Genomic DNA, 22,251 nt, shown 5'->3' on the forward strand with positions numbered 1-22,251 from the left:
GTAACCCTTACAACACTGGTTGCTGCAATTGATGTTGACAATACATACTAAATACATTTTATTTTTTTGGAGCACATCCACAAGATTGATGTGCTCCAACCTAAATCTTTAGGTGAGTGTGACCCGTATATATTTCTGTACACGTTTGGCCAAACTAAGTACACGGTTGTGTTTTTTTTTCCTAATTTTTCATATCCTCGGTTTGAGGAATTATTCAAATCCAATTCTGTATTGATTACACACCATCAATTTTTGGGCAAGTTTGATACATAAGGATTTACTTTTTGCGTTAATTGATGGGACATTACACACACAATTAGAATTTCTATTTATTTGAGATTTCTACTCGCTGGATTCATTGGTTTTTTTTTCTAATTTTCAGAGCTATATAGGGATCACCTATTCTTTATCCAGACTGCAAAGGACATCTCCGAACAGATCTTGATCACCTTATAGTATCTGTTTTCCAATTTCAGATAGAAAGCAGAATATAAGGGAGGGGGTTAGAGCAGAAATATGGTGGGCGAAGGGGATAAAATAAAGGAAGATTACAGAAGTGGGGGGGGGGGGGAATATAAGGGGAGGAGAGGACTACAGGTGAGGTATGGGAGAATACTGTGGAGAACAGATTAATAGGGAGAATATGGGGGGAGGGGACAGTAGAGGGACAGGATTATAAGGGTGGGGACAGGATTACAGGGAAGGGGAAATAGAGAGGGGGCAGGAAATTCAAGAGTTTGAAAAAAAGGGAAGATAGGATTTCAGGAGGGAGGGGTAAGGTTCACGGAAACTAGAGAGGAGGGCAGGGGGGGAGGTATATAATGAGGAGCAGGATTAATAAAGAGGTGTAGGATTACAGGGAGGATAACGGGACAAGAGTTGCAGTAAAAAGGGGGGGGGGTGTACGTTGAAGACAGGATTATTATCATCCTTTATATGGCACCATAAGATTTCCGCAGTGTATACAATAGACCATACCCGGTACAACAGTACAGAACAAAATGAGAAAAACCAAGACTCCAATAGCGCCAACCATAGTAGGTGCAGTGATGATTTAGGAGAGAAAATGGATCTGTTACAATGTGTCAGTCAGTAATGAATACACCTGTGCTCCAGCAAGGAGATATGGAAAACCTGCACTGTTGGGGAGCCCTGGCTTATACCGTAAAGGGAGGGGCGTGAACAGGGAGGTGAGGGGGTTGGGTGGATGGCTGGTAGGCTTTGAGGTACTGATGGGTTTTTGAGGTGCTCAGATTAGGGGACAAACGAATGGAGCGAGGGAGGTGGTTCCAGTGTGGGACAGCCCGGGAGAATATACAGGGGAGATAAGAGGTATGTGGATAAGGGGAACGCAGGGGTGCTTTGGGGCAGTAAGGGGGTGGCAGGATTATAAGGGACGTGGGGGGAGTTTTAAAGGACAGGGTGGGTGGGAAATGAAATAGGAGTACTGAGGAACGCACCCTGCTCTCCTGCTCTTGGGTTTCATGCATATATCACCACCATATACCGTAGCCTCCCTCCAGCCATGATGTTGGGAGCTTTGAAATAGGACTATATGCCCGAGCCCAATCTCCTGCCACTACGCATGCGCACATTACCTGAGGCTCACTCTGCTGCCGCTGCGCATGCGTTGTTATGAATGCTGTACGTAAATAAACTACAAGCCAGATGACATGATCCGTACTCCAAGCCACGCCTCCTCTTGCTGATTGGTCAGCCCTCTTTTCCGCTGCTGGTGACATTATGCGTACCTCCCCTTTGATATGATGGAAGTAGCAGCCGCAGCCAATCAGCTGTAAGGGGGGCGGGGTTTGCGGCTATGTCGGTCTGTTTAGTTGTTGTCAGGCTGAGCGGCCTGTGAGCTGCGTCGTCTCCTGTCCCGGCCTATAGAGCGGGACACAGCCGGGGCTAGCCATGGGGAGAAAGGACAAGTCTGACAGAGGTATGACAGATATAGCACCAGCCTGGGGTTACTCTGAGGCAGGTATAGCTCCAGGGGTCCTGGTATGTTCTACAGACTCCTGCTGGTACTTGTAGTTCCACAGCAGAGGCTGATGGTTCATGCTGGGACTTGTAGTTCCACAGCAGAGGCTGATAGTTCATGCTGGGACTTGTAGTTCCACAGCAGAGGCTGATGGTTCATGCTGGGACTTGTGGTTCCACAGCAGAGGCTGATAGTTCATGCTGGGACTTGTGGTTCCACAGCAGAGGCTGATAGTTCATGCTGGGGCTTGTGGTTCCACAGCAGAGGCTGATGGTTCATGCTGGGACTTGTGGTTCCACAGCAGAGGCTGATAGTTCATGCTGGGACTTGTGGTTCCACAGCAGAGGCTGATGGTTCATGCTGGGACTTGTGGTTCCACACCAGAAGCTGATGGTTCATGCTGGGTCTTGTAGTTCCACAGCAGAGGCTGAAAGTCCATGCTGGTACTTGTGGTTCCACAGCAGAGGTTGACAGGCCATGCTGGAGCCTGTGATTCCACACTGGAGGCTGATAGTGCATGTTGGAACTTGTAGTTCCACAACAGAATATTTTTGTACATCGTAGTGTGTCATGGCTTGTCATCTGACTGCGCTGTGTGCTTAGTGTTCTTATTGTGGCTTTGTGTCTGTATTGACATCTGGGTCTATATTCTTGTGTCCTGTGTGTGATCTGGCAGGGATTTTAAATCCAACTGGATGTAGGTAGGAAGACCCCCAGATCCAAGCAGTCAATTTCCCTAAAACTAATGGCCATTTTCTTTTGTCTTTTCTATTGTTGTCAATATGTGCACATGTTTCCTTGTTCCTTAAAAGACCTAGCTGACTCTTACATTATTGTATATTTGTAAGGCGCCACTTGTTTCATAGCGCTGTACAGTAGGGAAAACAGGACATACATAAAACAGGGACATACAGGGTAGACAAAATAAATACAGACATGAAAACAAAGGGGAGGAAGGGCCGATCTGAGTGAGACTGGCTCACACATTACTTTATTCACCCCTTTATTGTTGCTGCATTATAGCGGGGGTGGGTGATAGGAATGGGAATTTGCGCCACTTGATGAATTTAGCTGCATCTCGTCCATTTCTTTACTACAGACAAGAAAAAATTCAGAAAGCGTCACTATGATGAGGAAGAAGATGATGAAGATGAGTTGCCGGGCACCGACCAGGAAGCCATGCCCTCTGCCGCAGGGAAGCAGGTGGATGAAGCGGACACAAAGCACGATGAATACGGAGCCAAGGATTATAGAGTACAAATGCCCCTGAAAGGTGACCACTCTTCCCGTCCACTATGGGTGGTAGGTATCCTGCGTTAGTGATTCCTTTATCATGTATAATTGGTGAGAATCTGTAGATGAGACGGCTGCACGCCGTAGGATGAGGGAGTTTCGCTAGATTGTGGAATGGCTTGGTCTGTGCGCTATATAATCACGCATGGGTTGCCAGTTGTCATAGATTGGGCACGTGCCAAGTGATGGGATCTCACTGTGGATCTGACAATCTCCCCGCATTGCTGCAGATTACCATGCAGTCACACAACGTATACCTCGCTCCAAGGCCATGATTCCTGGCTTTTATAATATTGTCACAAACCAACTGCATGGTTCTTAAGCCAGACAAATATTTGTCTAAAAACTTTGTCATGTTCCTTTAATTTCCATTCCAAATATAACTATTAAGTGATCACTAACTACCACTAAACATCTTGAGCTTTATTTTTTTTTTCTTAAACTCTTTAAATAAAGAGGAAACAGGAAAAATACAATCAACACGTTTGACATAAAAATATTAATATTCAAGATGTCTCTTCTATGTTTTATATTTTTATATCGGTGAGGAGGAGGAAAGAGGAAGGAGGGGTGGGAGGTAGAAAGTCACAACTACTGTTAACAATATAGCTAATAAGTAAATAAGCAAGCAAACTTGGAATATTGCTAGGAAAAGCTAAGCCACACAATTACATTGACTACCAAAAAGAAAACTAGCATACAAACATTACTCACCAGCAGCGCACCATATCCAGCCTAGGGGATCCGGAGGCGGCCCAAGAGCTACATTCCATTTGCAGGAGGGGGATCCGTATTGGATAGGCAGCTACGGCTTTCTAGTAAAAACCACAGGGCCCACACCTTATTGAAATTATGATTTATCATGAAGGTAACACGTTATACTCTCCATGCTTGCGATATGCCCTATATAGGACCGTAATTCCTGCATAGAGGGAGCCCTAGGGTCTTTCCAATGTTTTGCTATTAGGGATTTAGCAGCTGCCAGGATATGGGAGATAAACTTATTAGAAGGCGTGCTCTCATCAGGAATAGGGCGAGAGGGAAGGAATGACCAGGGGTCCTTATTGATCTGTTGTTCCGACACGGAGTTTGAGTGTGAGAACCATGTTCCAGAAAGGAACTATGCGAGGGCAGGTCCACCATACATGTAGCATCGTACCTCTCTGGCCACATTCCCGCCAGCAGCTCGGAGTGGTCGTAGGAAACATTCAAGGCAGCTTATCAGGAGTATAGTACATCCTGAGCTTTTTTTAAAGTCATCTTCCTTAGTATCATCTAAGATTTGGAAACACGTTACATTTAATAGATCCCCCTGATAACAGTCGCTGTGCAGTCTAAATAGCAGTAAAGGCTGACAGTGCTGGAGTTTGAAAGTTCTGCGACAGGCTGTGCATACTGAATACAGTGCCTAACGGGAACCGTGACCAGCAACCAGGTTCCACATTCATTATGCACCTCCTGTCCTATCTGCTGGATTATCTCGGATGAGAGAGAGCCATTTAACGCGGATTGTCTCTGCTGCTTATCCTGATATGCAGAGCTTGGCAGTGACTGCTACCAGATAACAGGGGTCTGTTGATGGGAACCCCACCCAAGCTGCTCTGTAGAATGTAAGCTCTCACGGCTCTCATGTTGGTCTACTGTCTGTCTTCATCGTATGCACTTGTCATGTTTCTTGCCATATTCTGAGCGAGTCCCTTTTCTTTTTTTTTTTTTCTCCCTCATCTGTGCTTTTTGCGTGTAACTGCTTCATATATTTGTGATTTTACTTACTACTGTAAGTCATGTCTTATCTATATTTCTGCGTTTGTCTGGCGCTACGGAATCTGTGGCGCCTTATAAATCAATTGATACTTTGTAAAGAGAAGGAGTTGATCCGTAATATATATTTTCCTATATCAGAGTAGTGTGCAGGTTATTATTAATAATATCATAATTTGCCACAAACTGTCCCCAGTGCCGTTCAAAGGGGCACATTTATCAATATTCACATAAAGTGAAAAATAGTTTTCAATCCTTATCGCAATAAGGATTGAACTATTTCTCACATTTATGTACAACCCAGCACTAAAACAGCAGTTCCGATAAACTGCTGTTTCTGTGATAAAAAAAACATACTTACCCCGCCTCTTCGGAACGCGATGTCTACGGATCTCCTCCTGGTCCTCTTCATTTTTCTTTACACTTCAATTGCGCATGTGAAGTTCAAAGAACTGCACATGCGCACAGACATCTCAGCTGTTTCTGCAACTATAGTTGCGGTGAGTGACCGGGAGGGATCATGTGATCCCTCCACACATGCGCTGTCCAGCTCTGCTCTTCGGAGCAGAGCTGACAGCACTGAAATCCTTCAATTATAATAATGCTTCCGCTGGCGTACATTATCAAGACAAGTTACTGGAAAAAACTTTTTTTTCTGAACTTGTTAGATTGCGGTTGGGAGCAGTCACCATACTATAGAATGGTGACTGCTCCCAAAATCGAAAAGGAATGCAAAGCAGCAGATATCCATGATATCTGCTGCGATGCACCCTTCTTAAATATGCGGAGGACAGAGGGACCTGAATTTCACAGTAAGTGCACTATCATTATTTGTTAAATATGCCCCAAAGAGAGCAAAGGATGAAACGCTAAAGGGCAAAGACAAAACATAATGCAAATAAATTATCGACCCAGCTGAGGAGAGGTGCGTTGGGCAGAGAGGTATGAGTGAAGACTAGAATACTAAAAAAGGGAAGAAGGAGGGGTGCGGAACGCACCAGAGCAAGCTGAGCCTGTGCCCAGGAGTGTGGGTCCAGCTAACAGGATCAGAGCCTGTGGTAGAGAGACAAAGGAAGAGGAGGCCAAGGGCAGGAGTCTAGTGTCAAGGCATAAGAATGATGAGGCATGGGGTGCAGAGGTGATGAGGTGTACGGCAGTCAGCCTCTCCCAGATATATCTTTGCTCTCGTCACTTCGTTAACTCTTCTCAGGCTGCCTAAACTACAGACCGTTCTAATTAATTTAAATTTCTCATTGGTTTGCAGCACATCAAAAAGTGTCAAAGGCCCTGGGGGAGAAATCTACAGATCTTACAGTAGCAGCTCCACAAAGTAAAACATCTTATTCCAGCAATAAAATAGTGAAAGTGTAGAATGTTGTGCAGCTATTGCCTCTACTAAATGGATTACTGTACCCTAGGTATAAACGATACACAATGATAGTATCGTGTTTAAAGCTGGTGGTGACTTACATTACATGAAACCGTGTTAATAATGCTGAAACGCAAATTGATTTGAGTTCATGTCTTCCTTTGAGAAGGGCCTGAACATCCGTTTACAGAAGAAATAACGTCCGTAATGCTGCATTCTGCTACATATTTTCCTGTTCACAGGCACCAGACGGACACATCTTCCTGGAAGCCTTCTCTCCGGTGTATAAGTACGCCCAGGACTTTCTCGTCGCTATCTCAGAGCCAGTCTGCAGACCTGTGCACGTCCATGAATATAAACTCACTGCGTACTCGCTATATGCTGCTGTCAGCGTGGGGCTGCAGACCAGTGACATCATTGAGTATTTACAGAAACTCAGCAAAACCGGGGTCCCCGATGGTATTGTGCAGTTTATCAAGGTGAGCGCTCTGCATACTGATGTATCTGAATGTGTTTTCGACATCTGAATGTACTTGAAATGCTTCTTCCCTAGTTACGTAGGAGTTCGCCTTGGGTGATTGGCGGTGGTCGGCTCCGTGTGGTCGTGGCTTGCAAAGAACTGCATTGGCGCACATAGCTATTCTTAGATTATTAATACGAGATGCAGGGGGATAAGGGCACTTATTAGCGGTACATAATTACGTCTAGTATGTTTCCATTTGCAAAAAATGGAATTTTCTTGTATGAGTCGATCCTGATATCCAGGCTAGTTTTACCTTCATTGCCAGTTATATATCTCTGAACACGTTCACATTGAGTCATGTGATACAGGTGACATCGCTACTCCAAGTATAAGTGATGGCATCATTACTGGAGAAATAAAGCTGTTTTACATCTATTGATGTTACTAGCACAGTATATAGAGTGCTTTAAAAAACAGGGCGATTTATGCAGATAGGGCGACGTAGCCCATATACTATGTTCCTCCGCAGTTCAACTGATTTGCAATGAAAAGCACTGTAAGCTGAGAGCAGAGGACTGTTTGATACACTCTGTTAAGGTGTATCTAACCAAAAATAAATGCAAATAGGTGATTACATTTTAGTGACCCTTAGGGAGTGATTCAATTGGGCACGGGGTGACACAGGACACTGACGACCATTACAGTAAGGAGGCTTCGCATATTTTCCTTGTACCTCTTTTGGGTGCGAGGAAATATGAGCGGAGATTTCAACCAAACATCGGCACAAGATATGTCTCTGTGCCGGAGACACACAGCGCTGGATTAAACCTCCCCCTTAGAGTGTCAGCTTTATAAACCTGCATTGCAGGCTTTGTACATGTGTCGCCCTGAGCTGAGAGTCCCGTATACAGCACGTTATGGAGCTTATTTGGAGATCTCTATTTCACCATTTATTAATGTCTCTTATATATTTTGTTTTGTTTTATCCCCTGCAGCTCTGCACCGTCAGTTATGGAAAAGTGAAGTTGGTCTTGAAACATAACAGGTAAATCCAGCCCGTTCTCTGCCTGGGAGATATAGAAAATGTTGGGTGAAGTTTTAAGAATGGACATACCAGGATAGTCGGCAATCACAACTAACTTACAATTACTATGCATTCAAAAGAGACAGAAGTAGCAATGGCTTCATGTTGAGTGTCCTGGGAAAACCTTGCAATTTGCTTTGTCGATAGAGGAGGGGGCAGGTACATGTGAGGGGCACATTAAATAGTGATCTCCTTTAAAGTGGACTAATCATCTGCAGTTAATGGCACCCTAAAAAAGATAATTTGCAGAGAATATAAAAGCAAACATTTTAGCTGTGCTCCAGCTGTATAGTGTCTGCATATACTTAGCTGTCTTCCTAGCCATGAATATTAATGAGCCTTAACGAGAAGAGCCCATATGCTGGCAGGAGCGTGCTCAGTGTTCTTCTGAGGAACATTCTGTGACATCATCACAGGGCAGCTCTCCTGATTGGCTCTGAATGATCACATGTTATTGTTCTTTAGGATTGGCAGCTCACTTCAAGAGCGAATGTTACATAATCAGGGCTGTAACTAGAGTTGTGCGATAGGGGCCACTGAAGGGGGACACAGTTTATGACTATTTTAGGTTCATTTGGATAAAATTGAGGGCTAGGGGTGCGCCACTTTTTTTGTCGCTCCACGTGCTAAAATTTTAAATTCTGGATCTGTACATAATACCGAAGGTATTTTAGCAGGATGTACAACATTTAGATACCTGATTTTATTAAGAACAATTACTTATCTCTCGGTGTACCACCTCCTCCATTTATTCCGGATTATGTGATTAGTTCTTCGCTATTTTATATTGTGCCGACACCACACGTTTGTGTCTTTTGTATTGATCCCGTGACCTCCGCAGGTACTTTGTCGAGAGTGCCCATCCAGAAGTCATCCAGGATCTCCTGCAAGACGCCGTCATCCGAGGCTGCAGACTGAGGAACGAGGAGGGAGAGGAGACTGAGCTGATTACAGAGACGTTTACAAGCAAATCTGCTGTGAGTAAAAGTCTGTTTAAAGTTAGATTTGTAATTCTTATTGGTATATATGTGCAATACAATGTAATACATATTTAAAAATTGCTGAGTGCTGTAGTGCACTCAACAAAACAAGATATTAATGCTTATAGGGTTGTACATCATCATTCTCTATATTGGGGAATGGAGGCAGCAGGAAGCCACAGACTGAGAGTTATATAGTGGAAGGAGCAGGGTCCCCAGCAGCACAGAGTATATCAGGATATGAGTGATGTGTTAGTGAGGACAGGGCTGCATGTGACAGGGGCAGTGACATGATGTGAGTAGAGGAATGGAGGCAGCAGGATGTCACAGACTGAGAGTTATATAGTGGAAGGAGCAGGGTCCCCAGCAGCACAGAGTATATCAGGATATGAGTGATGTGTTAGTGAGGACAGGGCTGCATGTGACAGGGGCAGTGACATGATGTGAGGAGGGGAATGGAGGCAGCAGGAAGCCACAGACTGAGAGTTATATAGTAGAAGGATCTGTGTTAATCAGAAGATGGCTCCATAACAGCATGAGGACACAATAAATATCAGTGCTCGCAACCATTTGCCCTACATAGTGTGTATATTGTGCAAGTATCTCTTTACCTGCTTCTTCACCTGTGTGTTCCTGGAATCCCTCCCAGATCTCCAAGACAAGTGATCCAGCCAGTGGCCCCTCCACCTCTCAGGACCCGGAGAACCAGGAGAAGACTGACGTCCCTGCAGACTTGTTTGAGTTTTATGAACAAATGGACAAAGAAGAGGAGGAGGAAGAGGAGACGCAGACGGTGTCGTTTGAGGTCAAGCAGGTAATATTCTCTGTTCACCTTGAAGGGTTTTCGATTTGATCCACCCATGTACCACACGGTCATTGGGGCGCAGTGGTTACGAAGGGTAGACTGTAGCTCACAGGTATCATTAAACATTGTATATACTCAATTGCATCATGATCCAGGATAGAACAAGAGCGAGAGTACTAGTTCCTCTGTTAATGCGTCAGTGATCCCTGTGAGCGTCTATTGTACTCTGTCTCCTCCTCCCAAATGTCTGGAAGGGAACTGAACATGTGGATCATACGCTGTGTGCCCATAACCCAACATTACAGGATAGCTGCATGGACGACCAATACCTTCCAAATATGTCTGTAAATGCGTTGAGGACATAATACTGTGCTGTGTAACAGAACTGCAGTGAATGGCAGGGTGACCCTGAACAGTGTATTTTACCTCCATGGGTCTTATCTGAAAATTTCAAATTAGGGGTCCTTAAAGTTCACTTCAGTGTCTATGGCCACGTCCTCTATGGATCTTAGTATCTCGGGTAATTACATTGTTTTGCCTGTGTGTAGGAAAAGATCGAGGAGCTCCAGAAGCAGTGTATCTGCATGGAGTACCCCCTGCTGGCGGAGTATGACTTCAGGAACGACACCATGAATCCAGACATTAACATTGACCTGAAGCCCACCGCCGTCCTTCGCCCGTACCAGGAGAAGAGCCTGCGCAAGATGTTTGGCAATGGCCGCGCTCGTTCTGGCGTCATTGTGCTGCCCTGCGGTGAGGGTCATATTCTGGGGTTTATGTGTATTTTGCTTAGTCGCTCACGTAGAAAGATTTCCGCAAATACCCTCCGCCGCTGACTGTCAAAGAACGTTCTCTCCCTCTCTCCCTCTCTCCCTCTCTCCCTCTCTCCCTCTCTCCCTCTCTCCCTCTCTCCCTCTCTCCCTCTCTCCCTCTCTCCCTCTCTCCCTCTCTCCCTCTCTCCCTCTCTCCCTCTCCTCTGATTTTAGAAACAACTTGTAAGTTGTTGTTTCTTTTGTTGGGCAGGTGCGGGGAAGTCTCTGGTCGGGGTCACTGCCGCGTGCACAGTCCGGAAGAGGTGTCTGATATTGGGGAATTCCGCCGTATCGGTGGAACAGTGGAAAGCGCAGTTTAAGATGTGGTCCACCATCGATGACAGCCAGATATGTCGCTTTACATCTGACGCCAAGGACAAGCCAATCGGCTGTTCCATCGCCATCAGCACGTACTCCATGCTCGGACACACGACCAAGAGGTCTTGGGAAGCCGAGCGAGTGATGGATTGGATGAAGAGTCAGGAGTGGGGTCTAATGATACTAGATGAAGTACATACTATTCCAGGTAAATAACCACAACAGTGCAGATTTGGGGCGATTTATGTGATCTTTTGCCGTCAAATGAGTTGAGATTAAGGCAGTGGGGAATATGTTTTGCAATACCGTCCGGTTTAGAGCATGTTTTGCACAAGAACAAGCATGGATTACGTCCATTAAATATATATAATTATTATATTTTATATTTAACCTATCAATTTTCCAGGATCCAGTGACATCACAGGTACAGCCCGGCTAACATTCATGAGGCCCGGCTAATATTCATGAGGCTCTGGTTCCTAGTGATTTGATAGGGTGCGTTCTTTAGCCCACTAAGTGAAAGCCTTCTAGGTGAAGGTGATGAATCCACTTTAACTGTAATTTTCCCTTCCTGAACTCAGAAGATGGCTGATGGCACATTTCCCCTCCCTAGCCGTCACCGAAGAGAGGGGAGTGACTTTTATCTATTTTTGCGGTGGGAGTTCTTGTCCTATGTCTAGGAAAATTATTAACCCACTGGTGTCTGCTGCTGTGTTCCAGTTCAGGAATGGAACAGCGCCTCTTGTGGTCAGATTTTGTCACTACAGCATAACTAAAGTTTCCGTATAATGTCCCTTTGAAGAGTGACCCACCTTTTGCCAAAAGGTCTGCTTTATTGTTTAAGTGAGGATGTTGATCTTCATGATTATTCCTTTTATATTTCATGGTAATCCCGATCTCTACATCTCGCAGCAAAAATGTTCCGGCGCGTCCTGACCATCGTTCAGGCGCACTGCAAGCTGGGGCTCACCGCCACTCTGGTCCGAGAAGATGACAAAATCGTCGACTTGAATTTCCTCATTGGCCCTAAACTTTATGAAGCCAACTGGATGGAGCTGCAGAACAACGGGTACATCGCGAAGGTGCAGTGCGCTGAGGTGAGCGGCTCCGTGGCCAGATTATCACATGATCCTTGCACTCCTCAATCTGTCATGCTTTCTGATTCAGATTTATTGCCAGAAATGTAATCTGAGCTGGATGGAAAGTTCCAGTGTTTAACCACTAGATGGTGCTATCTATTAGTGTGGATAGATAGTTGTAAATCTAGCAGGTGGATAAGCGTGTTTAGTATGTTACACAGACCAGTAACATGACGACCTGAACACTCTTAAAAAAACAAAAAACAAACATCCTTTTGCAGAGAGAAATTGGCTCTACACCACCTGGATTCCAAGAACTCACACATAATGTGCCCTCATTACATGTTAATGTTATTAATTTTGCAAGTGTTTGGCAATTTGAGCATTCTTGCACCTAGCCCCCATTTTCCCATGCGTGCGCCCCATATCTCAGGACATATTTCTGCAAAAATAGAAGCAGGATAACAAAAAAGACAAATGCACTGCAGGGAAGCAAAAAAAATAAATAATAATTTCAAAATGAAATGATACATAAACAAGAAATACGAACAGTCTATTTAAACTGCAGGGAACTTATTTTTGCACATTTTGCGAATTACCCTATGTGTTTATATATATATATATATATATATATATATATATATATATATACTGAGAATTAAATCTGCAACCCCTTCATGACTGTTGACCATGAGCGCGAGATCACGCCAGCCGTCTGCCTTCGACCTCCTGCATATCATACGTAGGTCTATGATATGTTGAGTGGTAGGTTAGTGCGCCACGTGACCTCGAGTCCAGCCTCTACCTTCTTCTAGGTAGCCTCCATAGATTCTGCTACCCAGGTCCAGGCTGCTTCAGCTAAACGGGAAAGATGCTGGAAGAAGGAGAATGAGGCGTTTATATATTTCTAGTGCAATCGTCTTTCCTGCCCAGCTCCAACTTTATGCGCACAAGTGCGTTCACTAGGCCAGCTAGGTGCGCGCGCTCCGCTGTTTGGAAATGTTTTGCAGGTCGGTGGATGCTCTGCGGATTACGAAAGTTGGAGAACGTTAATGCGTCATATCGGAGTCCATCTAAATCCACTTTAACACACCCACTTAATTCATTTAAACTATTCCATTTCTCTCCTAAATTATTGCTCAGTTGTGTCTCTTATATTAAACCAGAGACTCGAGGGGAAATCAGGGCTGTCTTTATGGGATGTGTGACTTCGTTTATCACACGGTGCATCTAGGAATGAGCTTTGTCACAAAATAAATGCACCCTCTCCGCCCCTTTTGCCTTATTTAAATATTTAATCTCTCACACATAAAAAAAAGGAAGAGAAAATTAATGAAATCTTGGACTTTAGTCATCATATGGTATAAACTAGGCCTGGCAAGCTGTGACTTTCCAGGTGTTGTGAAACTACAAGTTCCAGCTGTCGATGGGGCGGGGACGTTGTAAAAAAATAAATAAACGGAGTTCAGAGATTTGGGAGGTAATGGCAAAAATAGATTGTGTCTGTTACCCTCAGTTTTTATCAGGGTCCATCTATGAAAAGGATAATTTATAGTATTTTACGGAAATCTTTTAATTGAATTAAAGATTTCTAAATCCTTTTTCTTCTACACTCTGTGCAATTTGTATTTCTGTTGGTTTAAAGTCCTTTCTATGTTGCTGAAACATTGTCCTCACTTCTTCAGTCCGTTTGCCAAATGAAAGCTGCCAAACCATGATTAAGACGTTTTTATTCCCAAACGCAGGACAAGGCTGTTGCCGTGGTAAAACGTCCTTGTGCCCAGCTCTTGTATTGTACCATGCATTCACCCACGCTCTCTCCCGTAATAACGCGCTGCGTGTTTAGAATGAGCGCCGTGCTAACCTCCTGCTCCCTCTCACCCCCCTCCCCCCCAGGTCTGGTGCCCCATGTCTCCTGAGTTTTACAGAGAATACGTCGCCATCAAAACAAAGAAGAGAATTCTGTTGTACACCATGAACCCAAATAAATTTCGAGCCTGCCAGTTCCTGATTAAGTTCCATGAGCGGAGGAATGACAAGATCATTGTCTTCGCGGACAACGTGTTTGCGCTGAAGGAGTACGCCATCCGGCTGAACAAGTAAGTGGCCCTGCATGGCAATCAGGCGGAGGGTCGGCTGTGTGAATGGCCGCTTTGTTGTTTTAGGGACCAGTTTGATGGGGGTTCTTCAGCTCACTTGTTGAATCCTGGAGGCAGAGGAGGGGCAGCTCTTGTTCCCCTTACAGTCTCTTTGTGTCATGTACAATATAGTAGAGAACTTCACCAGCAATTTATTCAGGCAATTTAATTTTCTTTTTAGGAAAACAGTTTTTAGGGAAACTCAGCAATCGGTTGTATTGTAATGAACCGTATAGGAAAATAAAACCCTTTTCTTTCACGTTGTACATTCCTGCTGGGCAGACATGCTGGATTCTGTTTATTATCTTCTTGCTCTTTTCTGCACCAGCTCAATGTTCACACAAGGTTCAGACTTCTCTCTGTAGTGCGACCGAATAAAGAGAAATGATTTAAGAGTTAAGTTCACCTCTGTGCACTTCTTTTTGTGACCTCCCATTGCTTGTAGCCATTGATCCCTCGCCATCTTTTTCTCATACCCCTGGGCTTTCCCATTTGGTGTTTTGATGGCCCCATTATCCTTTTATTTTCTCTTTAACTATAAACTTTGAAAGACTGAAGGTTCCTCGTGTGTACAATTCACCTGTGAGCTGTAGTGAGTTTAGTCCTAGGAGGGCTGTTGATTGTACGTGTGAATATCTCTATCTTGTATTTTTGGTTGTTATTTTCAAACTGACAGTTAATGTACTTATCACAGCACAGTTGTAGTTTAGACGGATCCTTTATGAGAGCGATCTTTTAATCGATGTTAAATCGGCCTGAAAAGAGATCAGCCACAGTGACGATTAGGGAATGTTATTGGATGCGGTCGTTCTTCTGCTGAATGAGCTTAAGGTGATTTTAATGTCCCGTTTACATCTTTCCTGGAGTGACTTCCACCCTGGGCTACATAAATGTCTGGGATCACTGAGAACAAGCCATATAAAATATATCGGTGCCGCTGGAATAGCTGTGAAGTGTGTTTTTTTTTTTTCATGCAGGACACCAGTAATTTGTCTCCATATACATTCTGTAGATGTCATGTTAATGTAATATTGATCATCAGTTTCATATTGTTTCCTCCTTTTCAGACCCTATATCTACGGTCCGACCTCGCAAGGAGAGAGGATGCAAATTCTGCAAAACTTTAAACACAATCCAAAAATTAACACCATCTTTATATCGAAGGTGAGTAACCCCCATCAGGATATTTGGCCGGGTATGAAGTTGTGTTAAGGGGGCGATCAGGATTTGCAGTAGATTTGTCATGTTCCTAGGCCAGGACAATCCGTCTGGTCACTGCGTAGACCAGCGATCAGTATGTTATCCAAGACTGTTCCAGACTAAGTACTTGTTGTATGGTTTAGGTCGGAGACACGTCCTTCGATTTACCCGAAGCCAATGTACTGATCCAGATTTCATCGCACGGGGGGTCTCGGAGACAAGAAGCTCAACGCCTGGGGCGTGTGCTGAGAGCCAAGAAAGGTAACGTCACTGTCTTCTATAGACTGCGGCACCGCGTCTGCTGGTGATTCATTTGGCCGTCACCCCTCTGTAGGTTGTTTTATAAACCCTCAGACATACTAGCAGCATCGTTGTACGAGGAGGTATAATTATACGACCTGGTGGTGATCTCGCTGTGTTCCTGCACGTGGGAATAAAATGCCAAATTTCTCTTCAACTAACTCAGTCCTGAAGAATTTTTCCAACCAATACACAATGTATATCAGTCATTGTCACATCATGGGAGGTCATGAAAAGAGGCACCGCCATCTGCTGCAACTCTACAAATCCAGGAGGCTGGCAGGGACTTGTAGTTCCACAAAAGCTAGCAAGCTACAGGTTGAGAGAGTCTGCTCATTATGAACAATTTCACTTGGGACAGACTGGATGGAGCTCCAGTATGTGATCTATCTGAAAAGCACAAGTTTTGTTTGTTACCTTTAGACTGGAGAAGTGCAGAAAATTAAAGAGGAACGATTGCAGCTACTACAGGGTTTTTTTTTTGACCCCTCGTTCACTGTCTGCACTATAATTGCCCTGCTGGTATCCGCACATTCAGGGCCTTACTGCTGTAGAACCATCTAGTAGATACAATTGTGTAAGCTTCTCCCTAGCTGGAGTCTTTAGGTCAATCAATTCCGTCTCTTTAAAAGTGCAACTGGAGGGTGGGTCGGTGGGGTTAGAAGGAAGGACAATCATAAGTCGCGATCTCTTGATCACAGCTTCTGATTGGTCCTCTCGCTCATCCCGCTGGGTAGGGAGAAAGCCGGTAACATTTATCTACTAGAGGGTGTGGAGTTTTAATGTTTTGGGCTACACAACCGGCCCTTCCTATCTAATGAAGCAACCAAAACTATTATCCACGCACTCATCATTTCCCGGCTGGACTACTGCAATCTTCTCCTCACCGGCCTCCCCCGCTCTCGCCTCGCCCCCCCTTCGTTCTATACTCAATGCGGCGGCGAGGCTCATCTTCCTTTCTCGCCGCTCCTCTTCTGCCTCCCCTCTCTGCCTTGCCCTTCACTGGCTCCCCTTCCCCTATCGAATTCTTTTCAAACTTCTTACCCTCACCTACAAGGCCCTCTCCCAATCTACTGCCACCTATATCTCCAACCTTCTCTCCATCCACACTCCCGCCCGTTCCCTGCGCTCGGCCAATGACCGTCGCCTCTCCTCCCCTCTAATAACCTCATCCCACTCCAGAATTCAAGACTTCTCCCGAGCTGCCCCCTTGCACTGGAATGACCTCCCTCGCTCCATCCGTCTATCCCCTAACTTGTGCTCCTTCAAACGGGCACTCAAAACTCATCTCTTCCTCAAAGCCTACCAGCCTTCCACCTAACCCCTTCTCCATGCTCGCTCTCATCTCCTGGATCCTCCTTTGAAAAGGGTGCGCTTGCTCCCCTCCTCTGACTCCCTCTGTGCCGATTGTCTGTTGCCCTCCCTTTAGGATGTAAGCTCTAATGAGCAGGGCCCTTCTCCCTCTTGTCTCTCTACCTTCTCTTCTGCTCCAACCTCAATATTTTTGCTTTTCCTGGAGCATCTGAAGTCTTTGTATTACTCGTTTATTGTTCTGTACTGTTATTCCCTGTACTGTCCATTGTTTGTACTGTGTTCGGCGCTGCGGAAACCTTGTGGCGCCTTATAAATAAATAATAATAATAATACACAACCTAGCTGGTAATACGGTTTAAATAAAATATATATTATTTTTTTGAACTTGTATCACTTGTAACACACAATTAAACTGCGTACAATGAGCAAAATCAAAGGTAGATTATCTGTACATCGCCCTTACGGAGTCCCCTCCGGGCTGCTGAAATCCAGTGATGGAGATGAGAATCCTGCAGGAACCTGTACAGATAAAGTCACCATTTGGTTTTGCTTGTTGGACGCTCTCCGGCTCGGTTTGTTTTGTTATTTTGCTCCTTTTCTGTCTGAGGAGATTGAGCTGCAGTAGCTGCTGGTTGATTTGAGGGACAAGCACTTGGAGAACTGTTTACGGAACTTGTTGTTTATCACATTGATGTGGTGACGCCTGAAATTCAATGTGCAGATAAACCAGGAAACGCAATTCTCCCCCGTACCAGACGCAGAGTCGCAGCTCTGAATGGCCACGTTCAGCGATGAGCTGCGGTTACTGCGCAGTTCCGTCACTCACTGACATACAGCGAACTGGCTTGAACATTTCTCACGGCCTGTAACATTACCTTGTGGGGGTGGAGGGAGGGGGGGGATCTTTTATTCAGTGCGCTCCCCCTGGGCCCCATCTGCAGCATAATTCACTCCTGTCGCTGCTGTGCTCTCTCATTCCTGTGCTGGGCTTACTGCTGCCTGTGTCTGATTTATGCACCTTCATAAAATCCCCAACACCAGCTACAGATTACTCCGTCCCCGGATCGCTGAGCAGATGCGTCACTCCTCTGTCTATAGGAAACTGCTGCAATACTGCTCTCTCTTTCTGTATTCATTGTTGCAAACAAGATCTGACGTCCTGTCATCACATCAAATCCAGCCTTTACCGATAGATAGATAGATATATTTTTTAATTTATATATAAAATGCATGGTCTGTGAGTAATCCGGGCATCTTCCTCTGTTCCAGTGTTTGTTATAATCCCTTCCAGAACAGGTCACCAGTTTTGCTTTCAGTGTAGACCCCCCGTGAAGTACAAAAACTACCCAGCGCTTTGCGGGAAGGGTCAGGAAAATAACGTCCGCCGCCTCCACCCTTCTCTCTTACAAGCGATCCTATTATGTCTGTAACTGTACCAGAGGTCTCTGCGGAGTTACGTACATTCCTCCCTCCTCTGTATGTTTTTAGAATACGATCCCTGCAAGTCTAAAAACATTACAGCAAATCAGACGTTTCAAAGCAGTGGCCAAAATGTTCTTTGTTAATGATGTCATCAGCTGAGATTAGCGTGCAGGAAGTTCTGCAGAGAAGTGTGTGCGTCAGTAATGTGTGTCCGCATATCCTGTGTATTGTTAGGTTATATAGTGTAAGGTGGGTAGAGTGATCATTTCAAGAGATATCTGATATTGATGGGTATAAAGGAATTTAAAGGCTCGGGAGCCCCTGTATAATGCTGTATGTTCTTATTTGTGTGCAGGAATGGTGGCTGAGGAGTACAACGCCTTCTTCTACTCGCTGGTGTCTCAGGACACGCAGGAAATGGCCTATTCTACCAAAAGACAGAGATTCCTTGTGGATCAGGGATACAGCTTCAAGGTAAGCGTTTGTGACACTGAGCCAGGCCTGGCTCACCAGGTGTTGTGAAACTACAAGCCCCAGCATGCCCTGCAGCTATCAGCTGGATATCTTCTAGCAAAGCATTCTGGGGCTTGTACTTTCACAGCACCTAGTGAGCCACGGGTTGGCCACACCTGCACTAAGGGACCGTAGTAGTAAGTGAGCTCTGACCTTGTCAATTGGTCAGGAACAAGTGATGTCACTAATGTCCTTGTGGCCTGATTTACATATTGATGAGCTCCTGGTTCCTAGTTAATTTGGCTGCATTCTCATGAACGTGTGCAGGTCATTGGTCCAATTGTAATCAGAAGGCTGCAGTGCGGCTTGTCCTAGATTAGAGTGTGGAGCGGACGGATGCGACACCAGAAATATCATCTATTAATGTTGGTGGAGAACGACCTCTGCTCCGGATCTCTCATCCAGAGTCGCTTCTACTTAATGATATCTTTACCTCAGACTTTCCAGACCACGTCGTCCTATCCACTGTTCATTGTGACATCTTGGGGTGTACAGACGTCTACTGTCATTTATGCCGATGTGTCCCTATAATTAGTGTTGTTTTTTTTGTTTTGTCTTCTATGGTTCTGTCTCTTTAATGAGATGAACGGTATTGACCGTGTTTCCTGCTCCATAACCGCAGTAAAGCGCCGTGTTCTCTCCTCTATTTGTTTCCTTATAAAAAAAAGAAATTGAGGTGATCCGTAGATAAATTGGCTGTTTGCGCATAGCCGGAATATTCGGTAACTGGGACTAACCAGCGTCTGTATACCTGACCAGGAGCATTATGGGTTGTTTGCTTAGTATCAGGATCACACAGGAGCACCTAGACATTGTTTAGTCAACTGTTTATTTTGATTCTTACTTAAAATAGGGATCATTGATCTTTGTCCCAAATGTTCTATCTATCCGTCCACCTCACATAACATACTTAGCGCATGTGGATATTAGTCCAATAAAGTGTTTTGTTCTGTGTCCATGTTTGGGGCAGGTGATCACAAAGCTGGCTGGGATGGAGGAGGAGGATCTCGCGTTCTCCACCAGAGAGGACCAGCAGCTGCTTCTACAGAAAGTGTTGGCGGCCTCAGATCTGGATGCTGAGGAAGAGATCGTAGCTGGAGAGTACGGCACCAAGTCTTCCACACATGTAAGAGTCACGCTTTGTATGTTACATGACGATTCTGTCTCTTCCACGCGTGTAATAGTCACGCTCTGTGTGTTACATGACGATTCTGTCTCTTCCACGCGTGTGATAGTCACGTTCTGTGTGTTACATGACGATTCTGTCTCTTCCACGCGTGTGATAGTCACGTTCGGTATGTTACATGACGATTCTGTCTCTTCCACACGTGTGATAGTCACGCTCTGTATGTTACATGACGATTCTGTCTCTTCAATTGTTCCCAGAAAAAACACTTCTAGAGATTCTGCAAATACTTATTTTCTTTTATTAATACTTGTATTCATATACCCGCATTATAACTCACTATCTATAATTGTGCTGTAAAACATACATTATAGACAGAAGTAACTGCATAGAGTACCTGGGTTAACTAATCGGAGGAGGAATCGGTTAGAACAGAGTCGCCTAATGCAGAATTGTAGTATGTTATTGTCTGTACATATAGATCAATCACTGAGACCCTCACACAATTACACATTACTAAAGTAATCATCTAAGTGCTCGTGTGGCAGCAGCTCACATAGTGTAGTCACCCGGTCACCCAGCTGTTATGAGACGGGCCTACATGCACTGCACACACCGAGACGGGGCGAGAGGGCGACAGTGCTATAAGGTTTCATATTAGCTGCCAGTACGCAAATTTAAAGTGATTCGTCTGTATGTATTACCCAGTATTGTCTTATTAATGTTTGTTCCCAATTGTAAAGCGCTACGGAATTTGCTGGCGCTATATAAATAAATGTTGATGATGATCAGGTCACAATCCGCATTGTGTCCTAATCCGAACAACAACAAAACTGAGCGGTAATGTCGGGTCACAGGAATATTACTAAGACACCATTCAAAACTGATATATTTGGATAAATGAATTTAAGACCACGTTAGTTTCCTGTAGAACAAGGAACTGCAGAAAGATAAGTAACTTCACAGCCTGCCGTCCATTTACGATTCATCTCTTCCCGCAGTTGGCGAGACGCGTAGGGGCCATGGGTTCTATGTCTGGAGCAGACGACACGGTTTACATGGAATATCACGCTCCTCGGAATAAGGGAGGTAACAAAGGGCACGTACACCCGCTCTTCAAACGCTTCCGGAAATGAAACCTGGATCCCACGTCTCCGTCTCATAGAACTTGCAGGGAACAGCGTTTCTCACGTGTGACAACCCGACGCGCTTCATGGCTACAACTCAATGGAGTTTGGGTTTAATATTTTTCTAATGTACAGATGAAATCTTAAATTAATTGTAAGATTTAGTCAAGTGTTGTTGTAAACTTGGCTGCAGGTAAAATGCAGATACGAGGGAATATTCCTCACCGGAATAGCAAAATAGTTTCTTTCTGTCTCTTTGATGTTTAGTTTTTATTCTTTGCGAACAAAGAAATATGTAATAACCGTGACTTGTTCCAGATTAGCACCGATCATTGAAAGTGCTCTGGAACATTTATTTTATGCTATTTAAAATAAAATAAAAATAGATGAACATTAAAGACAATTTATAATAAAATTCCAATATTGAGTCTTTTTTAGATGTTCTGATATTTACTTTCAAGTAAAAGTATCCTATATGTTTATTTTAGTCTGGTTCTGTTAATAAATATATTTATATTTTACCGCTCCGTCCAGTAAACAAACCTTTGTGATGTTTAAATAAAACACTAGTTGTTGAGCCCATTTAAATATTGTATAGTGTTTCTCGTGTGCTGCCCACAGTGACGTTTGCCAGCGTCCGTTCTGCATTGAGTGATTTAAACCAAACCCACACACCCTGATCACTACCAGAGGGCTCTGTTTCTATTTAACCTGAATGCCAATTGCAGCTGCACATCTGGTTCTGATATTTCATGTGATTTTTAGGTCGTGCCAGGATTATTTTTCTTTTACATTTTGATACTGCAACCAACGTGGAATTTAAAACAGAATTAAGTCACGGACACACACGGCAGTTATCAAAGTCTCCACGGAATATTTTGTAGTTTTTAATAAAATATATCGCTTTTTTAATTTGTTAAAAACCATAAAAGTGTGCAAAGGATACAGGATATTGGAGAGTGGTCTGTCTCCTCCACACTCTGCAGTCATCATTCTTATACTAGTGTCAGGGAACTTGTGAAAGGTCCCCTAAGATATATTCGAAACTGACTTAGAACAGCCTGTCAGGGAAAAGTGATGCCTCTGATATACCTCTAGGGCTGAAATAAAAGGCAATGCGGACACTAATTTGTAATACGAGAAAGGCAGAGGGTACAGGATGG

General features: G+C 44.4%; 1 protein-coding gene across 1 annotated transcript; it reads left to right on the forward strand.

The window, feature by feature from the left end:
* Positions 1–1,796: 1,796 nt before the first annotated feature.
* Positions 1,797–21,509, forward strand: ERCC3 (ERCC excision repair 3, TFIIH core complex helicase subunit). Its single transcript, XM_075181109.1, has 15 exons — positions 1,797–1,942; positions 3,084–3,286; positions 6,650–6,886; positions 7,866–7,915; positions 8,796–8,931; positions 9,584–9,748; positions 10,288–10,492; positions 10,763–11,077; positions 11,782–11,966; positions 13,845–14,047; positions 15,154–15,250; positions 15,430–15,547; positions 18,678–18,796; positions 19,806–19,961; positions 20,963–21,509. The coding sequence occupies exons 1-15, from the start codon at positions 1,915–1,917 to the stop codon at positions 21,095–21,097; spliced, it is 2,352 nt and encodes a 783-aa protein (XP_075037210.1). The 5' UTR covers positions 1,797–1,914; the 3' UTR covers positions 21,098–21,509.
* Positions 21,510–22,251: the final 742 nt, after the last annotated feature.

Source organism: Mixophyes fleayi, chromosome 7 (genome assembly GCF_038048845.1).
Source record: "Mixophyes fleayi isolate aMixFle1 chromosome 7, aMixFle1.hap1, whole genome shotgun sequence".
In the NCBI taxonomy this organism is placed as follows: Eukaryota; Metazoa; Chordata; class Amphibia; order Anura; family Limnodynastidae; genus Mixophyes; species Mixophyes fleayi.

What these genes read in the sequence shown, in the direction of transcription:
- ERCC3 (XM_075181109.1), top strand. Translation starts at nt 1,915, where the DNA reads ATGGGGAGAAAGGACAAGTCTGACAGAG. An exon ending in TGTCGTTTGAGGTCAAGCAG is followed by an intron (nt 9,749 to 10,287) that starts GTAATATTCTCT and finishes GCCTGTGTGTAG; the next exon opens with GAAAAGATCGAGGAGCTCCA. An exon ending in ACACCATCTTTATATCGAAG is followed by an intron (nt 15,251 to 15,429) that starts GTGAGTAACCCC and finishes TGTATGGTTTAG; the next exon opens with GTCGGAGACACGTCCTTCGA.